This window comes from Ictalurus furcatus, chromosome 21 (genome assembly GCF_023375685.1).
Source record: "Ictalurus furcatus strain D&B chromosome 21, Billie_1.0, whole genome shotgun sequence".
Lineage (NCBI taxonomy): Eukaryota > Metazoa > Chordata > Actinopteri > Siluriformes > Ictaluridae > Ictalurus > Ictalurus furcatus.
In genome coordinates this window covers 13,882,596-13,903,606 of record NC_071275.1, presented here as the reverse complement: position 1 = coordinate 13,903,606, position 21,011 = coordinate 13,882,596, and the positions used below count along the sequence as shown (strand labels likewise).

At 41.4% G+C, this 21,011-nt stretch overlaps 1 protein-coding gene across 1 annotated transcript in view; it reads left to right on the top strand.

The window, feature by feature from the left end:
- Window positions 1–1,841: 1,841 nt before the first annotated feature.
- Window positions 1,842–21,011, top strand: part of mdfi (MyoD family inhibitor) — a 60,116-nt gene continuing 40,946 nt past the window's right edge. The window contains exons 1-2 of the mRNA XM_053652608.1: window positions 1,842–2,465; window positions 3,354–3,500. Coding sequence (XP_053508583.1) covers window positions 3,392–3,500 — 109 coding nt within the window. The 5' untranslated portion in view covers window positions 1,842–2,465; window positions 3,354–3,391. The remainder of the gene's footprint in view (window positions 2,466–3,353; window positions 3,501–21,011) is intronic.

Sequence of the window (21,011 nt, the reverse complement as noted above, 5' to 3'; positions counted from 1 at the left end):
AGAGGAAACTAGAAAACCAGAAGGAAACCAGGGCAGACACACGGAGAATATGCAAACATTGAGTTCCGGATTGAGGCCTCAGGATCAAACCAGGGACCCTGGAGCTGTGAGGCGGCAATAATGTAATAATCTTTACTCATTTTTGACTAGTTCTTTAGTGCAAATGTCAAGGTTTGCCCATAACACACATGGTCTCACACATGCAACATAACATGACAATTTCCTAACAACTTGCACTACTCAGTGGTTATGAAAATATTCAAAAGTTAAAGTTCATGCACTTTAATATGCATGAAATCAGACAAAACAAATATTTTGTTCACATTCACATTTTTACAAACAACAAACTTTTAAACACCCTCCATATACAGTATATATACAAATGTATAAATTATTTGTCATGAATTTGATAGATGCCTAAGAAATATCTGTGATAGTAAAAACAAAGGAATTCAAGATTAAAGCTGACAAAATAAATATAAATTGGAATGCGTAAAATCACCCAGATAAAAACAAAGCGCCGACAGCAGCTAAAACTGATTTACGAATCACAAGACACCAGCCATTTCTTATCATGTCAAATGCACCTGTGATTCTCATCTGTTGAACTAGAGACAGAATAAGATCTGAGGGATGAGCTGATTCTTGCATAACTATAAACCATTCGAACAAAATATTACAATCACAAAAAACAAAGACTTGGAAATCCGTGTACACCAAAGATCACATTGTGTCATATTATGTGTATATAGCGTGTTTTGCATGTAAAATGTGAATGAACAGTAGCTCTTTGTATGAAGAAATAAATAAGAACATTAATTATAATGTAAGGTGTGTTATGGGCAAAGTGATCTTATGAGAAATCGGGAATAAATTTCATTCTCATATCTTGCACTAGAGACTAAATGAAGTCTGAAGGATGCCATGATTCTTTTAAGTACAACTGTAAAATAATTTTTTAGGAATAATATTAATAATAATAATAAACATCATCATCGTCTTCCAGGGTCACAGATTCAATTACTGAGCTTGGGTTACTGTCTGTGCAGATTTTCACATTTTCTCCTTGTGTCCACATGGATTTCCTCGGGGTTCTCTTGTTTCCTCCCATCTCCCAAAAAAATGCCATGTGAATGAGTACTACGTGTGAATAAGTGTGTGAATGTGTCTGTGTGTGCATGGTGCGATGGATTGGCATTCCATCCAGGATGTGTTGCCGTCTCACGTCCAGTGTTCCTGGGAGAGGCTCTGGATCCACTATGATGTTGACCAGGATAAAGTTAATAACAATTTATTATTATTATTATTATTATTATTATTATTATTAATAATAATAATAATAATAATAATATGGAGGTTTAAATCCCGCCTCCACCCTGTGTGTGCGGAGTTTGTATTTTTCCCCAAAAGCTTTCGGGGTTTCCATCGGGTGCTCCAGTTTCCTTCCCCAGTCCAAAGACATTCGTTGTAGGCTGCTTGTCACTTCCAAATTGTCCATAGTGTGTGAAAGTTTGTGTGAGTGTGTGATTGTGCCATGCGATGGGTTGGTGTCCCCAGCCTTATATTATATATCATAATATTATATATTATGTATTATTAATAATTATATTATACCATATAATATTATTATTATCCATCACTGGACACTACTGGGGGAAAGGTTACTGCTGTGTGATCACAATTAAGTTAATAAGTAAATAACAACAACAATAATAATTAATATTATTACTATTATTGTTATTATAATTATTATTATTATTAGTAGTAGTAGTAGTCGTAGTAGTAGTAGTAGTAGTATTTTATTATTTATTTTTATTATTCTATATTACTTATTTATTTGCGATCACGCAGCAGTAACTTGCCCCCTTGAATATTACACTGTATAGTTTTCCCTGAAGGCACAGTAATCAGGCTCGGATGCAATTTCCTGTTGAAAACTCTCGAGCACTCCGTGTGTGTGTGTGTGTGTGTGTGTGCGTGTATGTGTGCGTGCGTGCGGTGTGTGTGTGTGTGTGTGTGTGTGTGCGTGCGTGCGTGTGTGTGAGAATCTCAGTTTGAAAGTCTTCAAGCTGAAACTTAGAAATCAGAGCGACCTGAAAACAACACGGCGTGTTAAACTTTGTGAGGACCTCCTCTGATTCCGTTGTGTTTGTTTGCTTGCTTCTTTTTAAACGTTTCTTGGTAATAACGTGAACTTTTTTTATTTATTTTTTTTTATTTGATGTTTGCTATACCGAGAGGGCTGTCAAGTCTTTGGAAGTTCGTGAAGGTTGAGCGTTGTGTGGTGCAGACTGTCATTAGGGGCAGTTCAGAGAAAAAGTTTCTGACACACATGTTGGTAGAACAACATGACGAGGACGCGACTTTTCACCGCACAAACGGGACTTTCTGAAGTCCGCTTAAAGTCGCTGCAGAGGAAGAATATGAGTTACTGAAATAGCGGTAAATAACGACGTGTCTCAAAGGTAAGGCTTGAATTTGGACATGTTCAGCAGGTTTGTAGTCCGGGCTTAAGACTTTGTCAACTTGTTTGGACTTGTTAGAGAGCGAGATTAGTAAGAACTGGATATTATACTTATTTGATTCATTTTCTAATCAGTGCTTTTTTTTTTTTTTTTTTTTTTACATATAGGCTGAGTTAAAGACATATAGATTGCCTTTGTCTTTTTTTTCAATTCAGAACTTCTGTTCACAGTCAGTATTCTCCAAAAAGTCTACCATAAGAGCTCATGGTCTCATGATCTCATGAAGTTGGACTTCAGTATTATCTAGTTCCATCTGTCAAATTTGTGTTTGAACATAGGTCTATAGAACTTTATAATACAGTCACAAAATTCCAGCAAATGAAAAAGGCGATGTTTTTGGATTTTTATCCATTTTACAAATCAAGTCATAAGAAAAGATACGAATGTTAACCCTGACCCAAACTCTAACCATACCGTATGATTGTAAGGATGTATCATATGTAATGTGAATTGTTATGAATGAAGTGCAAACCCATGTTGAAATGAATAGCATGTTCTCAAGAGCAACATTTTAAATGGTATAGTTTGAAAAATTATTATTATTAAAAGGGGGAAAAAACACAAACAAACAGAAATTTGATTTGCCTACAACAAATGTTCAGCCTCAGTCCAATTAATGCTTGGCTCAATGATTATGCCCACTTGTGCCCATGCTTTTGCTTATTCTACTACATCTTGCCAATCATCACACCCCATCCAACTTATTGCTTTAAAACTATGGGAGATTTCCAGTAATGCGAGTTGGATTGCCTAAAATGCCAAACACAAGGAGGGCTTGTGTTGGCAAGGTCTCTGGTAAACCATGTTCTTGGCTGTCTGTGTGTGCAGGATAGATTCTGGTCTCCTGACTCTCAGCTCCAGAGCAGATGTGGGAGGAGGACCGTAGCCCTGGTGCCAGCTCGCCTCAGCCTCCAGATGGTGCCCATCTTGGCCCAGAGAACTCGCCAGTGGTGGCTCCCAATGGTCCCAACACAGGTGGGCACATCAACAAAGTTTTCTGCTTTGTTGAGCATGCTTGGTTAGGACACAAAAATGAAAATATTTGAAATTGGCCTGTATGATCTACTACTCCACTAGCTGCTTTTGTATGCAGGCTGATCTGTAAATAATCTGACAGGAAACGGAATCGTAATGAAAAACCTTCATGTATATCTAATTCGGAGGCAACAAAGTTTGTATAATAAATATCATGATTTAAATCTAATTGCCAGGTTGAATGTGTATAAGATTTTGAGAAACTACATTTTCTTTCTTTCTTTCTTTCTTTTTAGTAGGGTATTTGAAGTATAATTTTAAACAAATAATTTGAGACACAAGTAAGGTGATTGAAAAAAAACATTACATTAACATTAGACACTCTGATACATATCACATGCTTCTCATTTTTATGGCAACATGGATACTAAATGCCATACCTTGCATGCACATACTGTATATTTGGTTTAGATAACATAAAGTGTACTTTCTTTAGTTCCTAATGCACTCTTGAGCATGCTCAGTGAAGACATACAGTTTTCCAAAATGTACATTAAATGGCAGCATCACCTACATAATTTGTATTAGTTTGCAATAATTATGATAGAACGTGGATGTGATCTGTTCCGTGTTACAGAAATCACAGAAAGTATTTAAAGGAAATTTGGGGCATGTCAGATTATAGCACTTCTGCAGTGTGTTCTGAATCATGTATTCTTTTAATTCTGCACTGCATATTCTGCAGTAAAAAGCATGAAATATGTTTGGGATAAGTGACACAAGAACACATCTATCAGAGCACAAAAGTGGATCTAGCATTTTTAATTAAGAGTTTGCAATGCAAACTGAATCCATTGAGTTATGTATCTTGTACATAGTAGATTTACTATTGGAGGAATTTTCATTATATTGGGTGGAGACTGATAATTTTGTTAACAAATTGAACAGCTCTGAGCAGTTTGCTCCTCTTACTGGTAGTCTTGATAGGGAAATTGTTCTCACCACCAGCTCCCACTGATCCAGTTAGATTGTGCTGTTTTGTTGCCTGTGTAAATATCACTTTATTATTCAATATGCAAGAGCAACAGGTTGCATGTTTTTTTAAAAATGCGTTTAACCACATTTCTGATTTGAAACAAACTCGGATGTATCTGTCTCAGACACAATTCTACCTATTCTAAATAACCCACGCCGTTTTGACCAGATGCATGCAGTCAGAATTGGGTGGCCTGTTATTTTACTGTGGTAGGATGTTTATAGTACTTTGGTTGGGTAAAAATGCTGTCAAATGCATGAAAATGAATCGCAGATTGGTGACAGATGAGTTAATCCAGTACCTGATGTCTGGACGCTCAATGTCTGGATTTTTCTTTGATCTCAGTCACACTAAGGAGAGTTGAAAATAGTCTATTTGGTTGTTTATGTTGTGTTTGTTAGCATACCCTCTGCCTATGGCGCACAGATATCCAGCAGTGGCCTGTGCCCACAGCTTTTGGTGTGGCAGAATGACATTAATAATAATGACATAGACTCAAACAAAATTAAATCAAGAGGCTATCATACATGACTTATATTATAGGTTACTATAGCAACCTCGTAATAGACATGTTGAAAGACGACAACATACAGTCATCCAGCGTAAAGTCTAGAAACTCATTTTGAGATGTTTTTTTTATTTTTATTTATTTATTTTTTTTACCTTTGCTCAACTGTGTTCACTACAGCAGGTGAATTTGGAAATCACCACTGAAGCATACATGCCAGAGCTAATATAATTAACCAGGGTTGCCAGATTTCTGCAAAGTTTCCAGCCTAGCTATATCTCAAAACCACACAATGGACCTGAAACTCTGCAAAAAAAAAAACAAAAAAAAAAAACAGGCACTGTAAAAAGGTACACATTTGGTGCACATGCTTTTCTGACTTATACACATTTCTGATGCATGTTCATTATCCACTTCAAAAGCCCCTGTCCCAATATTTGCAGTATAAAGCTATACCATTTTGGTGTAATGTGGCAACCCTGCTTTTACCTGTCCCCTCCACTGAATATGTTTATAGAGCAAGCATGGGGCAGCATGATTCCTTCCCCAGTAAGCCTCCAGTTCTGATTTTTGACCATTATGTGCAATAATAACACTATGGAGCTAAATTACATTTAAACAGTTGTTGAACTGTTGATATATACAGTGGCGCCCTGCCACTATAGATGAGCCACCACTGCTAATATCTTTTGTACATTTCACAACAAACTTCAGAATCCACACAAACATTTGACTTCAGTGGAGCAGTTAAAAAACAAGGTTATTTTAGAGTTTTGTTTGAAACAGTATTAAGTAAACATGGGTGGCAGTTTGCAGTCAGTCAAATGTTTAGTGATGAAAAATACCAGACGCTGGCCTGTGAGACTGTGTAGCATAGCATTGCTCTGAACATTGGGTAATGGTCTGAAAAACGTGGAGTACAGTAATGGAGGAATGCATAGGATTATAGGGTCTGTGATTTTTTTTTGTACAGAGGAGACTCTTGGGAATAAAACAGTTAGGAATGATCCTTTCTGGAATGACTGGCTGATCTTGCTGGCAGTGGAACCTGATCTGACATCCTAATCTTAACCAAAGGCCATTGGTTTGTGCAAGTGTAGAAAAGCACTTATGTGGTCTGTGCTTCCATGTGGGTATGTGCATCCGTGCATTCTTGCATCAGTGCTTGTATATTTAAGTGTGTGTATATTTCAGGCCTCTGAGTGCAGCAAGCCTGTATGCTACCACACTTGTTTGCCACTGGAGTTTGCTTAGCAGGCTGAGTTTAGCAAGTCTTGGCCCAGCGCTTCATTTGCACCAATCCAAGGCGAGTCAGTTCCTGCACGACTGCCACAGCCAGTAGGCCATGGAAACTCAACCACAGTCAAAAATTTGCCCACTAGGCCTTGTTTAAGTCTGCCTCGTACCCACTAATTACATTCAGCTATGCATTGTTCTTCTCTATGGCTTTGTCTTAACATGAAGCGTAGTATTCAGTATTCAGACTCACACCTTTCTTTGCCTTTTGCATCTTTCTCGCTATTATACTCTTTCGGTGCATTTTATTCTTCGAAATGGCACATCAGTTGTGTGGGCTAGCTTGGCCTACTTCTGAAAGCAAACACCTGAACTGAACTCACACATGACACAAAAGCGTCCTTTCATTGCTTGACCTCATAGGATTGCACAGTATAGAACGCTGTTTCTAGATCTGTTCTTATTAATGACTCAGATCAGTGCACTTGGAGTAGATCTGATCCCAGATCATCAGAATAAAAATGTGTCTATTTTGAGATACATTAAAAGTACAGGCTTCAGGCCAGAGCTTGATTGAGAATATGGAGCTTGTCTGAGCTTCAACACTGACTCCATTGACTTAGCTGGCGTGTTCTGGTTTCACAGCAGTGTGTCTGTCTGCTCTCTGTCCTCAGTGAAGATCAATAGTGAATGTTGATGCTTAGATGCAGAGGTAGATGTAAGATTCCTTATTTTACATAATTACGATGTGGGCAATATGTGTTGACCATAAAGCAATATACTGCCTGTTTAGTGAAGTCATGAAATTAATTTATAAATTGAATCTCAATTGCACCGATCAGCCCTAACATTAAAACCACTGAAAGATGAAGTGAATAACCTTGATTATCTCATTACAATGGCACCTGTCAAGGGATGGGATACATTAGGCAGCAAGTGAACAGTCAGTTCTCGAAGTTGATGTGTTGGAAGCAGGAAAAATGAGCAAGCGTAAGGATCTGAGCGACTTTGAGAATTGTGATGGCAAGCCGATTGGGTCAGAGCATCTCCAAAATGGTAGGTCTTGTGGGGTGTTCTCGGTATGGTTATTACTCACCAAAAGTGGTCCAAGGAAGGTCAACTGGTGAACCGACAACAGGGTCATAGGCATCCGAGGCTCATTGATACAAGTGGTGTGCATAGGATTGCTCATCTGATTAGTTCTCTCAGAAGAGCGACTGTAGCACAAATTGCTGAAAAAGTTCATGCTGGCTATGATAGAAAGGCATCAGAACATACAGTGCATTACAGCTTGCTGTGATGACCGGTCAGAGTGCCAATGCTGACCCAAGTCCATCTTAAAAGCGCCTACAATTGGTCCGTGAGCATCAGAACTGGACCATGGAACAATGGAAGAAGGTGGTCTGGTCTGATGAATATCATGTGGATGGCCGGTACAGGTGCGTCACATACCTGGGGAAGAGATGACACCAAGATGCACTATGGGAAGAAGGCCTAGTGCTAATTTTAATGTCATGTCATATACTTTTGTACAGTTTAAATATTTTCTACAAGTATAGTAAGACAAATTGAATGAAAAACCTGAATAAATGAGTAGAGAAACAGAATGAGTGCAAAACTGTTATACAGTTAAGCAATTAACATCCTACCATGCTCTGTGACATATATAAAATCCTGAGCAGACCTATTTGACCTTGATTTTGGATTAAGAGGAAAAGATCTAATTCAAAAAGACTGCACAAGTGGCTAATGTTTCAATAGGAGGAGTGAATAAAGTGACAGCTGCATTTAGATTTATGGATAAATAAGGCTGGAAATTGTGGTCGAAAACACACTGAACATGATCCTTGTTCATTCGTGTGATATGTAAGGAAAAACAGAAGAGCAACTGTTCTTCAGGTGACTCAGAATGTCTAGTCTAGGGTGTGGTCAGACTGTAAGAACAGTCTAGAGAGGGATATTATAATAGCGTTGCAGTGCATAAAGTTCAAAGGTAAGAGTGAGGGCTGGTGTGTGGCATAAACCAAGAGAACGGTACAGGCCGGTTATGCTGTGGAGGAATTTATTTTGCTGGCATGGTTGGAGTCCATTTGTGCCCTTAGTAGGAAGTCTCACTACAGATGAATACAAAGTTCCCCTGAATGATCACCTTTAGCCTATGATGACACATTTCTATCCTGATGGGTGTGGTCTCTTCCAGGATGACTCTGCCCCATCCACAGTTTTGATTTCAAAAGGGCTCACTGAAAGGTCTGATGAGGATGAAAATGATATAAATCATATGTTATGGTCTTTTCAGTGACCACATCTCAATTGAAAACCTATGGTAGTTTTAGTCAACTAGGAAGCAAATATCTTTTAGGAGAATGGTGTTCATCTCTCCAATACAGATGTAGAGACTTGTAGAAGCTATGCCAAGGTACACTGAAGTTGTTCTGGAGGCTTGCGGTTGGCCAACACCTTACTAAGACACTTTGTTTCTTTTTCCTTTAATATGTCACTTGTCCGTATATCGTAGTATACTGATGGCCAGATGTGTGTATGTCAGAAGGTGGAGGTCAAAATGTAACTTGATGCAGATTCAAAATGCTGGCTCAGTGTGTCTGAAATTAACGTTTATATTATTAAGGCTGTATCTCATCAAGCAAACTGCGACTGGGACTGCCTAGTTAATGCACACGGTGTGGGGAGCTAACTGTGGTTGTTGTGCAGTGGTGAAAATGGTGAACCACAGAGGCATGAAAAAGCTCAGGACTAAAGCGGAAATGCAAGATGGCACAATAAAGTTCTTATTAAATAAAGACTCTGGTGCCAAAACTTGAAAAGGTTGTTGAGGTTTAGTACAGGGGTTATGACATTTGGCTACTTATTGGTTTCAATCAACTAGCTGCTGTGTGAAGAATATGCTGCTTCATATAAAAATGTGCAGTTAAACTCTATTTCATTTTTTGTGGACGACTGTGACTTCTATAACACTTGGATAAATGGCAATGTGACAAAAGTCCTGTTTAATGTGTTTAAATTCTTGACGTATGTGCTCTGGGCAGGGTTGCCAGATCTATGGGAGTCCAACTGACAAGCAGTATTAAAGGCATTGTTACCCTAATAGATCTTTCAACAAGGTCCTAAAATAGTCTTATATAAATTAGTATTTCTCATACTTATAAGTATTTATGAGGCTGAATAAAAACCCCAAACCCAATTCTGTGAGAAAACCTTGCACCTGGCAACTCTGTCTATAAAACTTACATAGTGTTAATTTACACCTGGATTAGGAAAATTAGACAAAATCATGAAGAAAACTAACTGCCATTAATTTCCTGAATTTTGGTACATTTGAACAAATTAAATTCAGCCTAATCATCTCCACCAGTTTGTATTGATTTCATATTTTTGGCATGATCCTCCTTCAAATAAATGGGTATGAGTGAGAGAAGTGCAGGGTTTTTTTTGTTGTTTTTTTTTTTGCTTCGTACAAATCGCACAAGGATTTACAACAGCTTAGTACATATGGGTAGTATATAAAAGAGAGAACATATGGTTCTCTCATGTATATCCTACCCATGTGCTTGCTCTGTAGTTGCTTCAGACTAAACTGGGAGAAAACATATTTTTAAGTAAACTCATTACATTTTTTAAGTTTACTGTGAAGAATCATTTAAAAATACTATTTGATTAATAGTATGAAGAAAGTAAACTACATTTGAGCTCATTTCTGAAAAAAAAAATGCTTTATAGGGAATTATATATACACACATACACATATATACACATATACAGTATCTCAGAAAAATGAGTACACCCCTCACATTTTTGTACATATTTGATTATATCTTTTCATGTGACAACACCAAAGAAATGAGACTTTGCTACAATGTAAAGTAGTGAGTGTACAGCTTGTGTAACAGTGTAAATTTGCTGTCCCCTCAAAATAACTCAACACACAGCCATTAATGTCTAAACCGCTGGCAACAAAAGTGAGTACACTCCTAAGTGAAAATGTCCAAGTTGGGCCCAAAGTGTCAATATATTTTGTGGCCACCATTATTTTCCAGCACTGCCTTAACCCTCTTGAGCATGGAGTTCACCAGAGCTTCACAGGTTGCCACTGGAGTCCTCTTCCACTCCTCCTTGATGACATCATGAAGCTGGTGGATGTTAGAGACCTTGTGCTCCTGCACCTTCTGTTTGAGGATGCCCCACAGATGCTCAATAGGGTTTAGGTCTGGAGACATGCTTGGCCAGTCCATCACCTTCACCCTCAGCTTCTTTAGCAAGGCAGTGGTTCTCTTGGAGGTGTGTTTGGGTTCGTTATCATGCCGGAATACTGCCCTGCGGCCCAGGTCGACCATGGCGAGGCCTGTTCTGAGTGGAACCTGTCCTGTTAAACCTCTGTATGGTCTTGGCCACCGTGCTGCAGCTCAGTTTCAGGGTCTTGGCAATTTTCTTATAGCCTAGGCCATCTTTATGTAGAGCAACTATTCTTTTTTTCAGATCCTCAGAGAGTTCTTTGCCATGAGGTGCCATGTTGAACTTCCAGTGACCAGTATGAGGGAGTGTGAGAACGATGACACCAAATTTAACACACCTGCTCCCCAGTCACACCTGAGACCTTGTAACACTAACAAGTCACATGACACTGCGGAGGGAAAATGGCTAATTAAGCCCAGTTTGGACATTTTCACTTAGGGGTGTACTCACTTTTGTTGCCAGCGGTTTAGACATTAATGGCTGTGGGTTGAGTTATTTTGATGGGACAGCAAATTTACACTGTTATACAAGCTGTACACTCACTACTTTACGTTGTAGCAAAGTGTCATTTCTTCAGTGTTGTCACATGAAAAGATATAATCAAATATTTACAAAAATGTGAGGGGTGTACTCACTTTTGTGAGATACTGTATCCTATCATTTAAATAAAAACAAAATCTACTTAGTTCTTACCTTCATACAAAAATACACCAATACACTAGAACTAATGGCATATTTTAACTAGGAGAGGAGGCCAGACATGCTGTAGCATCATCAGGATACAATATCCTGACCAAAGGCCTAGTGCCTTACTCTTGAGACGTGGTGTTTTGAATGAATTCTTACATTTCCAATAGTTTTTTGAATTTGTATCTTTTTTAATTTGTAAAAAAATAAATAAATGTCTTATCTCTTGTGTACTGGTTAGTTTCATCACTAGTATTTAGCACATTTAAAGATAAAGTGTTGCCTGCTTTATCAGTTCATTCTCCAAATACATTTTAAAATACTTGATAAAATGTATTCTTACATATTGTATATTTGATTAAACCTTACAAACATAAATAAACTAATACATCAACTATGTGGAGCTCATGCGTATATAGACCTGTATATTCAGTTTATTCAGATGTAAGATTCATAACCATGTTATTACTTGAGTGTCTAAAAGTAAACAATATGCATACTTTTTGCTACAATTCCCAAGTATTGTTACGAAACGGGGACTCGAGGCGGATTCAGGTGCAGGTCAAAGTCTTTATTAATTAGCAGACAAACCAAACACAGGGAGCGCGGTCTCTACTGACTATATTTAAACTCTGGACATCTAGCTACGACCGCTAGCATGCTACACGTTAACACATACCGTCATACTTCCTCGACATGACAAACGTAAACCAAATAATACTGCGCGAAGTGCGCAGTCACCGAGGGGTTTAAATAGTCAACATAATCAAACCAAAACATGGACACCTGGGGCAAATCAGAGACATGATCAGACTTAAATCAATGTCCAAGCAGGAAGCAAACGAAAACAAAAGAGTCACGTGACCAGTCAGAAGCCGTGCCGCAGTGCCATCTGCTGGTCGTGGCGTAACAGAACCCCCCTCCAAAGGGTGCTCCTCCCAGAGCACCAAGAACCCCCCTCCAACGGGGGTCCCGGGCCCCTGTGCAAGCTGTCTCTCGCTGCCACGGAAAGCGAGGCAGCCTCCATCGGGCAGCAGAGGGGCGGAGCAATCCCCCCACCGGGGTTGAAAGTCGGAGCACCGCCCCTGGCGGCACTGGAAGTGGAATGCAGGGCGCCACCCCCCGCGGCTCTGGAACGCAGGGTGCCGACCCCGGCGGCTCTGGAATGCTGGGTGCCGGCTCTGGAACGCAGGGCGCCGCCCCCCACGGCTCTGGAACGCAGGGCGGCGGCACTGGAAGACTGGGCGCTGCCCCCGGCGGCACTGGAACGCTGGGCGCCAGCTCTGGAACGCAGGGCACCGCCCCCCGCAGCACTGGAACGCAGGGGGCTGCCCCCGGCGGCACTGGAACTGAAACGCTGGGCGGCGTCCCCAGCGGGACTGGAGGGCTTGGCGGCGTCCTCGGCCGGGCAGGGCAGCGGGACGGCTTCCTCGGCCGTGCAGGGCAGCGGGACGGCCTCCTCTGTTTTGCTGGACAGCAGGACAGCTTCCTCGGCTGTGCAGGGCAGCATGACGACCTCCTCGGCTGGGCTGGACAGCAGGACAGCTTCCTCGGCTGTGCAGGGCAGCGGGACGGCCTCCTCGGCCGGGCTGGACAGCGGGACAGCTTCCTCGGCCGTGCAGGACAGCGGGACGGCCTCCTCTGTTGGGCTGGAGAGCAGGACGGCCTCCTCGGCCGGGCAGGGCAGCGGGACGGCCTCCTCAGCCGCCTCAAGCTGTCGCTCTGAGGTCGCCATGTTGACCTCAGATGGGAGCTCCACAGCTGAGGCCTCCCCGTAGGCCTCAGGCTGGAGCTCTGCTGTCCTCATTGCCCCCCCCCCCAAAAAAAATTTCTGGGCCAGCCTTCACCTCTGGACTGCGCAGCATGGTGCAATTCCCCTGCAGTGGGCAGCCCCAGATGCTCAGGTCACTTTGCTGGCTGCGTTGCACGGCGTCACTCTTCGGCGGCGGGGACGGGGTAAATGACGCGAGGGATGACGCGGCGCGCAGCTCGGCTTTGCACTGAGCAATTTCCTCTTCTAGCTGTTTGCTCATCTCCAGGGACGAACGGTAAAGCACCCAAATCCTGGCCTCTTCGGCGGCGCTCATGGCTACCTGCTGCTTCCGCATTTTGGGCTCAGTATTCTGTTACGAAACGGGGACTCGAGGCGGATTCAGGTGCAGGTCAAAGTCTTTATTAATTAGCAGACAAACCAAACACAGGGAGCGCGGTCTCTACTGACTATACTTAAACTCTGGACATCTAGCTACGACCGCTAGCATGCTACACGTTAGCACATACCGTCATACTTCCTCGACATGACAAACATAAACCAAATAATACTGCGCGAAGTGCGCAGTCACCGAGGGGTTTAAATAGTCAACATAATCAAACCAAAACATGGACACCTGGGGCAAATCAGAGACATGATCAGACTTAAATCAATGTCCAAGCAGGAAGCAAACGAAAACAAAAGAGTCACGTGACCAGTCAGAAGCCGTGCCGCAGTGCCATCTGCTGGCCGTGGCGTAACAAGTATATACAGTGCCCTAGGGATGATCCTCGCTTTATTTGAAATGAACAATAGCATAGGTTGCACACCAGCTTCAGAGCATCAATTATATGTTTGCTGTCATCTGCCTTGAACGTGAAGTATTTTCATATTCCATACCACCTTTCCTCTCAACAAGTCGGGGCAGAGCTAAACTTGATGTCTTCTTCTGTAGTTTTCCCCATGTGCTTGTAGGCGTTCTTCTTCTTCTTTACCACTTATGGACCGAATAAAACAATTACGCGTATTTGCTGCCCCCATCAGTTCCTGAAGAATTGCAACCTTGGTACCTTCATTACCCATGGTACCTATGCTACTGTAGAACAACAAGTACCGTCACGTTTTAAGAATGTTGGTACCGACTTGGTACAAAAGTATCAGTTCTTGTGACATATCTACAGTGCCCTCCACTTATATTTGGCACCCTTGGTAAATATGATCAAAGAAGGCTGTGAAAAATTGTCTTTATTATTTAACCTTTTGATCTTTTTGTTAAAAAAAATTCACAAAAATACTCTTATCCTATGGTTATCAAACAATTGCAAACAAAACACAGGTTCATTGTTAAATATAGGTGTGCAACAATTATTGGCACCCCTATGAATTCATATGAGAAAAATATATTTGAAGTATATTCCTACTGATACTTTACTTTTTTGTACACCTGGGTGATTAGGAACAGGAAATTGTTCAACCATGACATCCTGTTTCACAGGGATATAAATATGAGGTAACACGTAGGCCAAATTCCCATAGTCATTCATAACAGTGGGTAAGAGCAAGGAATATAGCTGTGATGTGAGGCAAAAGGTTGTTGAGCTTCACAAAATGGGAAGTGGCTACAAGACAATAGCACAAGCATTGAAAATGCTCATTTCCACCATCAGGGCAATAATTAAGAAGTTCCAGTCAACTGGAAATGTTACAAATCAACCTGGAATTTGGACATGTGTCTATATTGTCTCAACGCACTGTAAAGGCGATAGTTCGAGTGGCCAAAAAATCTCCAATGATCACAGCTGGAGAATTGCAGAAGTTAGTTGCATCTTGGGGTCAGAAAGTCTCCAAAACTACAATCCGAATTCATCTACATCACCACAAATTGTTTGGAAGGCTTTCAAGAAAAAAGCCTCTACTCATCCAAAAACAAACTCGGGCATCTTCAGTTTGCCAGACACTACTGGAACTTCAAATGGGATCGGGTTCTATGGTCAGATGAAACCAAAATAGAGCTTTTTGATAAAAAGCACCAGAGGTGGTTTTGGCACACAGAGAGGTAGACATATGGAAAAGTATTTCATGCCCACGGTTAAATATGGTGGTGCCTCTTTAATGTTTTGGGGCTGTTTTTCTGCCAGAGGACCTGGACATTTTGTTAGGATACATGGTATCATGGACTCTATCAGATATCAACAGATATTAAATGAAAACCTGACTGCTTCTGCCAGAAAGCTTAAAATGGGCTTTAAATGGATCTTCCAGCAGGGCAGTGATCCAAAACATACATCAAAATCAACACAAAAATGGTTTACTGACCACAAAATCAAGGTCCTGTCATGGCCATCCCAGTCCCCTGACTTAAAACCCATAGAAAACCTGTGGGATAAACTGAAGAGGAGAGTCCACCAGCGTGGACCTCGAAATTTGAAGGAACTGGAGAGATTTTGTATGGAGGAATGGTCTCCGATCCCTTGCCATGTATTCTCCAACCTTATCAGGCATTATAGGAGAAGACTCAGTATTGAATAAAAGGGTGCCAATAATTGTTGCACACTAGGGATGTGACGATGAGGAAATTTTCCCACCGGTTAACCGATGTGTGACAACACCGGTAATACCGGTATCACCCGGGGTGCAGGGCCGAGGGGGGTGGGGGTGTGTGTGTTTTCCCCTTGCTTATTAATGCCCATGGTCTCATGCACATTTTAATTTCGCTTTCGAATTAGCGGCAATTCGGGGGTGGCAATTGCTTGAATGGTGGGTTCATTATTATTCTTAATGAAAAACACAACAACTGCAAAACAGTACAATGACAAACTTGCTTATATTAAATATAGAAATTTTTAAACCAAATCATCCGCCGTCATGTTGTCAGTCAGCTCGCCTCACTCTCACTCGTGCTAAATGAAATCTGATTCTTGCTGATCTGTGCTGCGACTCTGACTCATTTGGCTCATGGTGAATTGACCAGACGTGTTCAGTTTTTAATTGTAGCGTCCGTTCTCTAACTGAACTAAATGATATTTATTACTGTAAAAAGGCTAAATGACCATGGGGCCGGTGCCATGGTGGGCAAGTGATGTAATCGGTGTGCAGCCCCAACATTGGGAACACCGGCTCTCGGTGCTAGATTTTTTTTGTTGATAAACCTGTGTTTTGTTTGCAATTGTTTTATATCCATGAGAACAGAGCATTTGCGTGAATTGTGAAGATCAAAAGGTTAAACAATAAAGTAAATTTTTGACAGCATTCTTTGTTCATATTTACCAAGGGTGCCAATATTGGTGGAGGGCACTGTATAGACATGATATATAAAACTAGTATACTAGACACTTACAGCTCTATTAGTATACCCATAGTAAACTTCCATAAGTTGAAACTTGGTGATATTAAAGTTTTATATTGTTACTTTTTCATAATTGACTGGTTGAATAATGTTCTTTGAGTAAATCATGGTCCAAAATGGGATCAGATGTATGGTAGAATAACGCTCCATGGTCATTCAGATATACAAAAAGCAGTCAAAGAGGTTTGAATGAGCTACTCTGCCAGTAACAGACTCTTTCACTCACATCAGCCAGAAAATAGTGATTTGCTCTCATTCTGTTAAAGATACAGATTCCTTTCTGTTGTTGTTTACCTGGAGGCAATTGTAGACTCTAAAGTTCTACTGGTAATATCATCTATCCTCTATTTTTCTCTGTTGTATAGCACCCTCATTTCTCCATTTTCTTTCACATTTTGTCTCGGGTTCTTCACCAGGCTAATAGTAGTTCCCGTTCAAAGGGAATTCAATGTCGTGTGAGCTTCACATTTTGAGAAGCGCCCTCAAACCTATCTGAAGCTTGTGTAACATTATGCCTATTTATAGGCTTGCTGTGATCAGATGACGTGGCAGTTAAGCGCATTGCGGTAGATCTCCTACTTGCTGGAGAGATGTCAGGGCCAGCAGAAGAGCTACCTTTAGAGTCAGAAGCTTCTCAGAGGCTCAAATGGGGCACCTGACAGACCTCTCAGGACCACAGGAAGGTCCCAGGAAGGTATGCGTGGTCTGCAGATAGGCCTCAATGCCTGACACCATGCATAAACCTCTAAGTTAGAGGATGTTGCCCCACAGTAGGGGTGTGGCTGGTCGAAATGGTGGCCACCTAGACCCTGAAACGTCCTTATAAGAACTCCAGGACTGTAGCTATTGCACAGTTCACTGGGTCTAGCTGATGTTCCTCACACCATGAGACAAAAAGTTTCCACTTGAGTGCATACAATTTCCTCATAGGTGGTGCTCTAGTGTTCAACATGGTCTCTACAACCTCAGTTTCGAGACCAGAATCTATGAGCTGGAGCCCCTCAGGTGCCAGACCCACAGTTTTCATAGTTCCGAGGGTGATAAATCAACTGTAGATCCCTGTGGACGGGAGTCTCCCAAGGAGTTCCATCTAGCAGGGATATTATCTCTGAGAACCATGTTCGAGCTGGCCAATAAGGTGCTACTAGCAGCAGACGTAGACGGTCTTGGCGAACTCTAGCTAGAACATGTGGGAGCAGAGTGACTTGGGGAAAAGCATACAGATGTGCCCTCAGCCACTTGTGCACCATGGCATCCAGCCCCAATGGTGTGCGAGGAGTGAGGGCGAACCCCAGCGGACAGTGTATCGTCTCCTCAGAGGCGAACACGTCCACTTTGCTTGGCTGAACCTCCGCCATACAGATTCCACCACTTGAGGATGGAGCCTCCAACCCCTGAGCCTCGGCCCCTGCCTCAACAGGATATCTGCCCCCACGTTCTGGTTGTCCGGAATGTACATTGCACTAACTGACAAGAACTTTCCCTCTGCCCAGAGAAATATTAGTTGCGACTGCCTGAACAGGGGTCGTGAACGTAACCCTCCTTGATGGTTGATTTATGAGACCACTGCTGTGTTGTCTGTTACAACTAACACATGGTGACCTCTTAATTTTCTACCCTTTTCTTTGGTAGACAGAACCCATGGAGACACATTTGGCAGCAGTTCCCAAGCTGCCAGATGGTCTTTTAGTGATGTTATGATAGTGATGGTAGGCCTGCAACACTGTCATTGAATGCAGTGACCCACAAGAAAGACCCACTGCCTCATAGGCCTTGCCCACCAATGCTGAGGTGGCCTCACGTGGCTTGGATGGCAAAGCCCCCCCCAAATTACCTGCTGTCGATGGAGAGAGGTAGCTCGCAAACGCCTCCTCCACATTCGGCATAGCTAAATAGCCTTGCTGTTCATTCCCCGCGATGGCCAAATAATCCGTGTACAAATGTCAGGCAAGTGGCACTGACTGTGAGGGCGGGTTTCACACACATGCATTGTGAGTGTTTCACACATCGTGAGGTTAAAGATACGGCTTATGTATGGTTTTCCCCAGAAGCGTGATATTTCGTCATGCACTTATGGACAAAGGGGAGTTTTCTGCGGTGTGAGGAAGATTTGTTTTCAGTGGGGAGAAAAAAGCTTGTCCAGCCTTAGTAATCACTTCAAGCAGCACTTTATATTCTGGAGAGCTGCTTGGCACACCCATCTGGCTCCTCGGAGTCAGAGAGGAAATTTAGAATTTTTTTTGGCTTTCCATAGCCATAGGAAGGAGGAGTCGCAATGCGCACAGTCAGACCTCTTGAGGGCTGCCCTGGCATGCTCCAACCCTAGACACTTCACACAAAAAGTATGTCCGTCCTCCCTCCGTGATGAAATGGGAACAAGGCGTAACACACTTCCTGAATTCTCTCTCACTCATACTTTTCTCTCTCTCTCTCAAATCAAAGAGATATTTTTCTTTCTTTTTTTGCGAGCATTATACAAACGACCGACATGCAGTTTCGCAGAAGATAATAAGTCTGATGGCGCAGTTCAAAGGTGCCGTTTTCATGTCACGTGATGTGCTTAATTTAAAAGTCACCTGATCACAGCAGGCCTATAAATTGGTCAGTCACGTACAAGGGCACTTCCCACAGCTTAAAGCTCACACAACGTTGAGTTCCCTTTGAAAGGGAACAAAAGTTATTCAGCTGTCTGGCAGGAGAGACTGTTCTTATCAAGAACATGAGATGCTGCACTGAATAGGCTCTCACTCTCTGTGCTGGTGCTTGGGGTAGATAAATACCTCACAATCCTCGCAAGTAATGGAAAACCTAGCTGCAATTTTTGTGGCACTGCTGTGGATCAGGGCGCTTTCCTGTAGAATCTCGTCAAACATGTTAAAGTGAGGGAGTTTGTGCCTCATCACTTGTACACACCCATTTCTCTGGCACACTTTACTCTGTGCTGTGTGCCGATCCTTCAGCAGATGCATTCATCACCTCTAACTCCGCCTATATCATTTCCTGTGCACGCTGCTTTTTCTCCATGACAAAATAATGTTCTGTAAATCACGGATCTAGTAATGTTGCAATGCAATGGTGACTGTCAGCAAGATTGAGAGTGGAAACTGAGCGCTGAGCACTCAGGGGGGTGAGGGGTGGGGCATGGCGGCATATAATTTCAGCCCATGTTTTCTGCCTTTTTTCTCTTTCGGCCAAAAATCGAAATACCATTTTCAGCGGAAGATTCTCGGTTGCCAAATTTTGTTGCATCCCTAAACCGTTGTCAACGAATCTCATTATCAATTAGTTGGTCTGCGTGCGGCACGAGGCACATTTACTCATTTTTGCGTTACTTCTGTTCTGAAAATATGCATCAGAAATATGGCAGAGAGTACAGGCCAAAGTTGTGTCCCAAATGACATACTATACACTTACACTATGCACTATGTCCTCCACCGGCTAGTGTATGAATTTTAGAAGAGAAGTATCGTCTCAAATGGAACACTAGGGTTTTTTTTATTAACCAGAAGTATGAGCTGTTTCCAAGTCGATGGCACATGATGTCAAACGCACGTAATGCGACGCTGCTAGCATTAGCTGAATACCCAAAGTCAACGGCAATGAATTTCTTAAGTTTACTGTTTATGTAAACGTTACCTTTAATGCCCAACATGATTTCAGTCAACATCAGACAGAGGCCTAATCATAAAATGACAGCAGAAAAAAGTGTGCAACCTCCAAGTCCTGAACTTGTGTATAGTTTATATTTGTAACACTCAGTTTGTGGATTTTATTTTAAATAACCAAAAAATATGGTATTGAATTAAAAAAACAGACATATTTGATTAATCAAATAAATAAATAATCGGTCGATTAATCGATTATGAAAATAATCGTTAGTTGCAGCCCTATCAGTGACCCCTTTAAGAGTACAGTAATACAATTCTATGGACTCCCTCCGAACGTAATCCGATTATACATATATTTTCATTATTTAAATGTGTACATTTTGTGTATTTATTGGAGCCATAGCTTTTTTATTTCTGAACCTTCCACTGACAGAACACAGTAGGTCCACTTTGACATTATTTATAGGTTTATTTGTTTTTGAGGTTTTGAATAAACCTGTTTAATTATAGTGGCCAGTTATACAGGCTTTAAGATTTCAATAACAAACATGACCCCAATTCGAAAACCACTGAAGTGTTATACTGGAGTTCTTTAAAGTGAAATTGTTTAATTTTGCACACCTTTACAGTGTGACATTATTATGATTATCATAATGATTATGATTATTATTATTATTGTTGTTGTTGTTGTTATGAGTATGATCATTTTCAATGGTCATTTTAAGAGAAGTGTTTCAATGTACTAATTTTAAAATTGAAAATAGCAAAAAAAAGTTTGTTAAAAAAGTTTTTAAAAAAGACTTCTGTCTCGACTGATACCCAAATGATATATAAATGTCTCTTGTGCATGAAAGCATAACAATGTTTCATTATTTGAAACGGCCTTTCATGTCCTGCTGATGGTTTTCAGTCATTTTGAGAGGAATTAGTCAGTGTGTGAGTCACAGCCAAAACCAAGGGATGAATAAAATCTCCCAGTATCCATATTCCACATGCAAGGTGGCAGACTCAAACTGCTGTTAGTCTCTCCTGGAGTGCATTTTAACCTCTGGAGACACAACAGAGGAAAAGAAAAGAACTAGAGAGAGC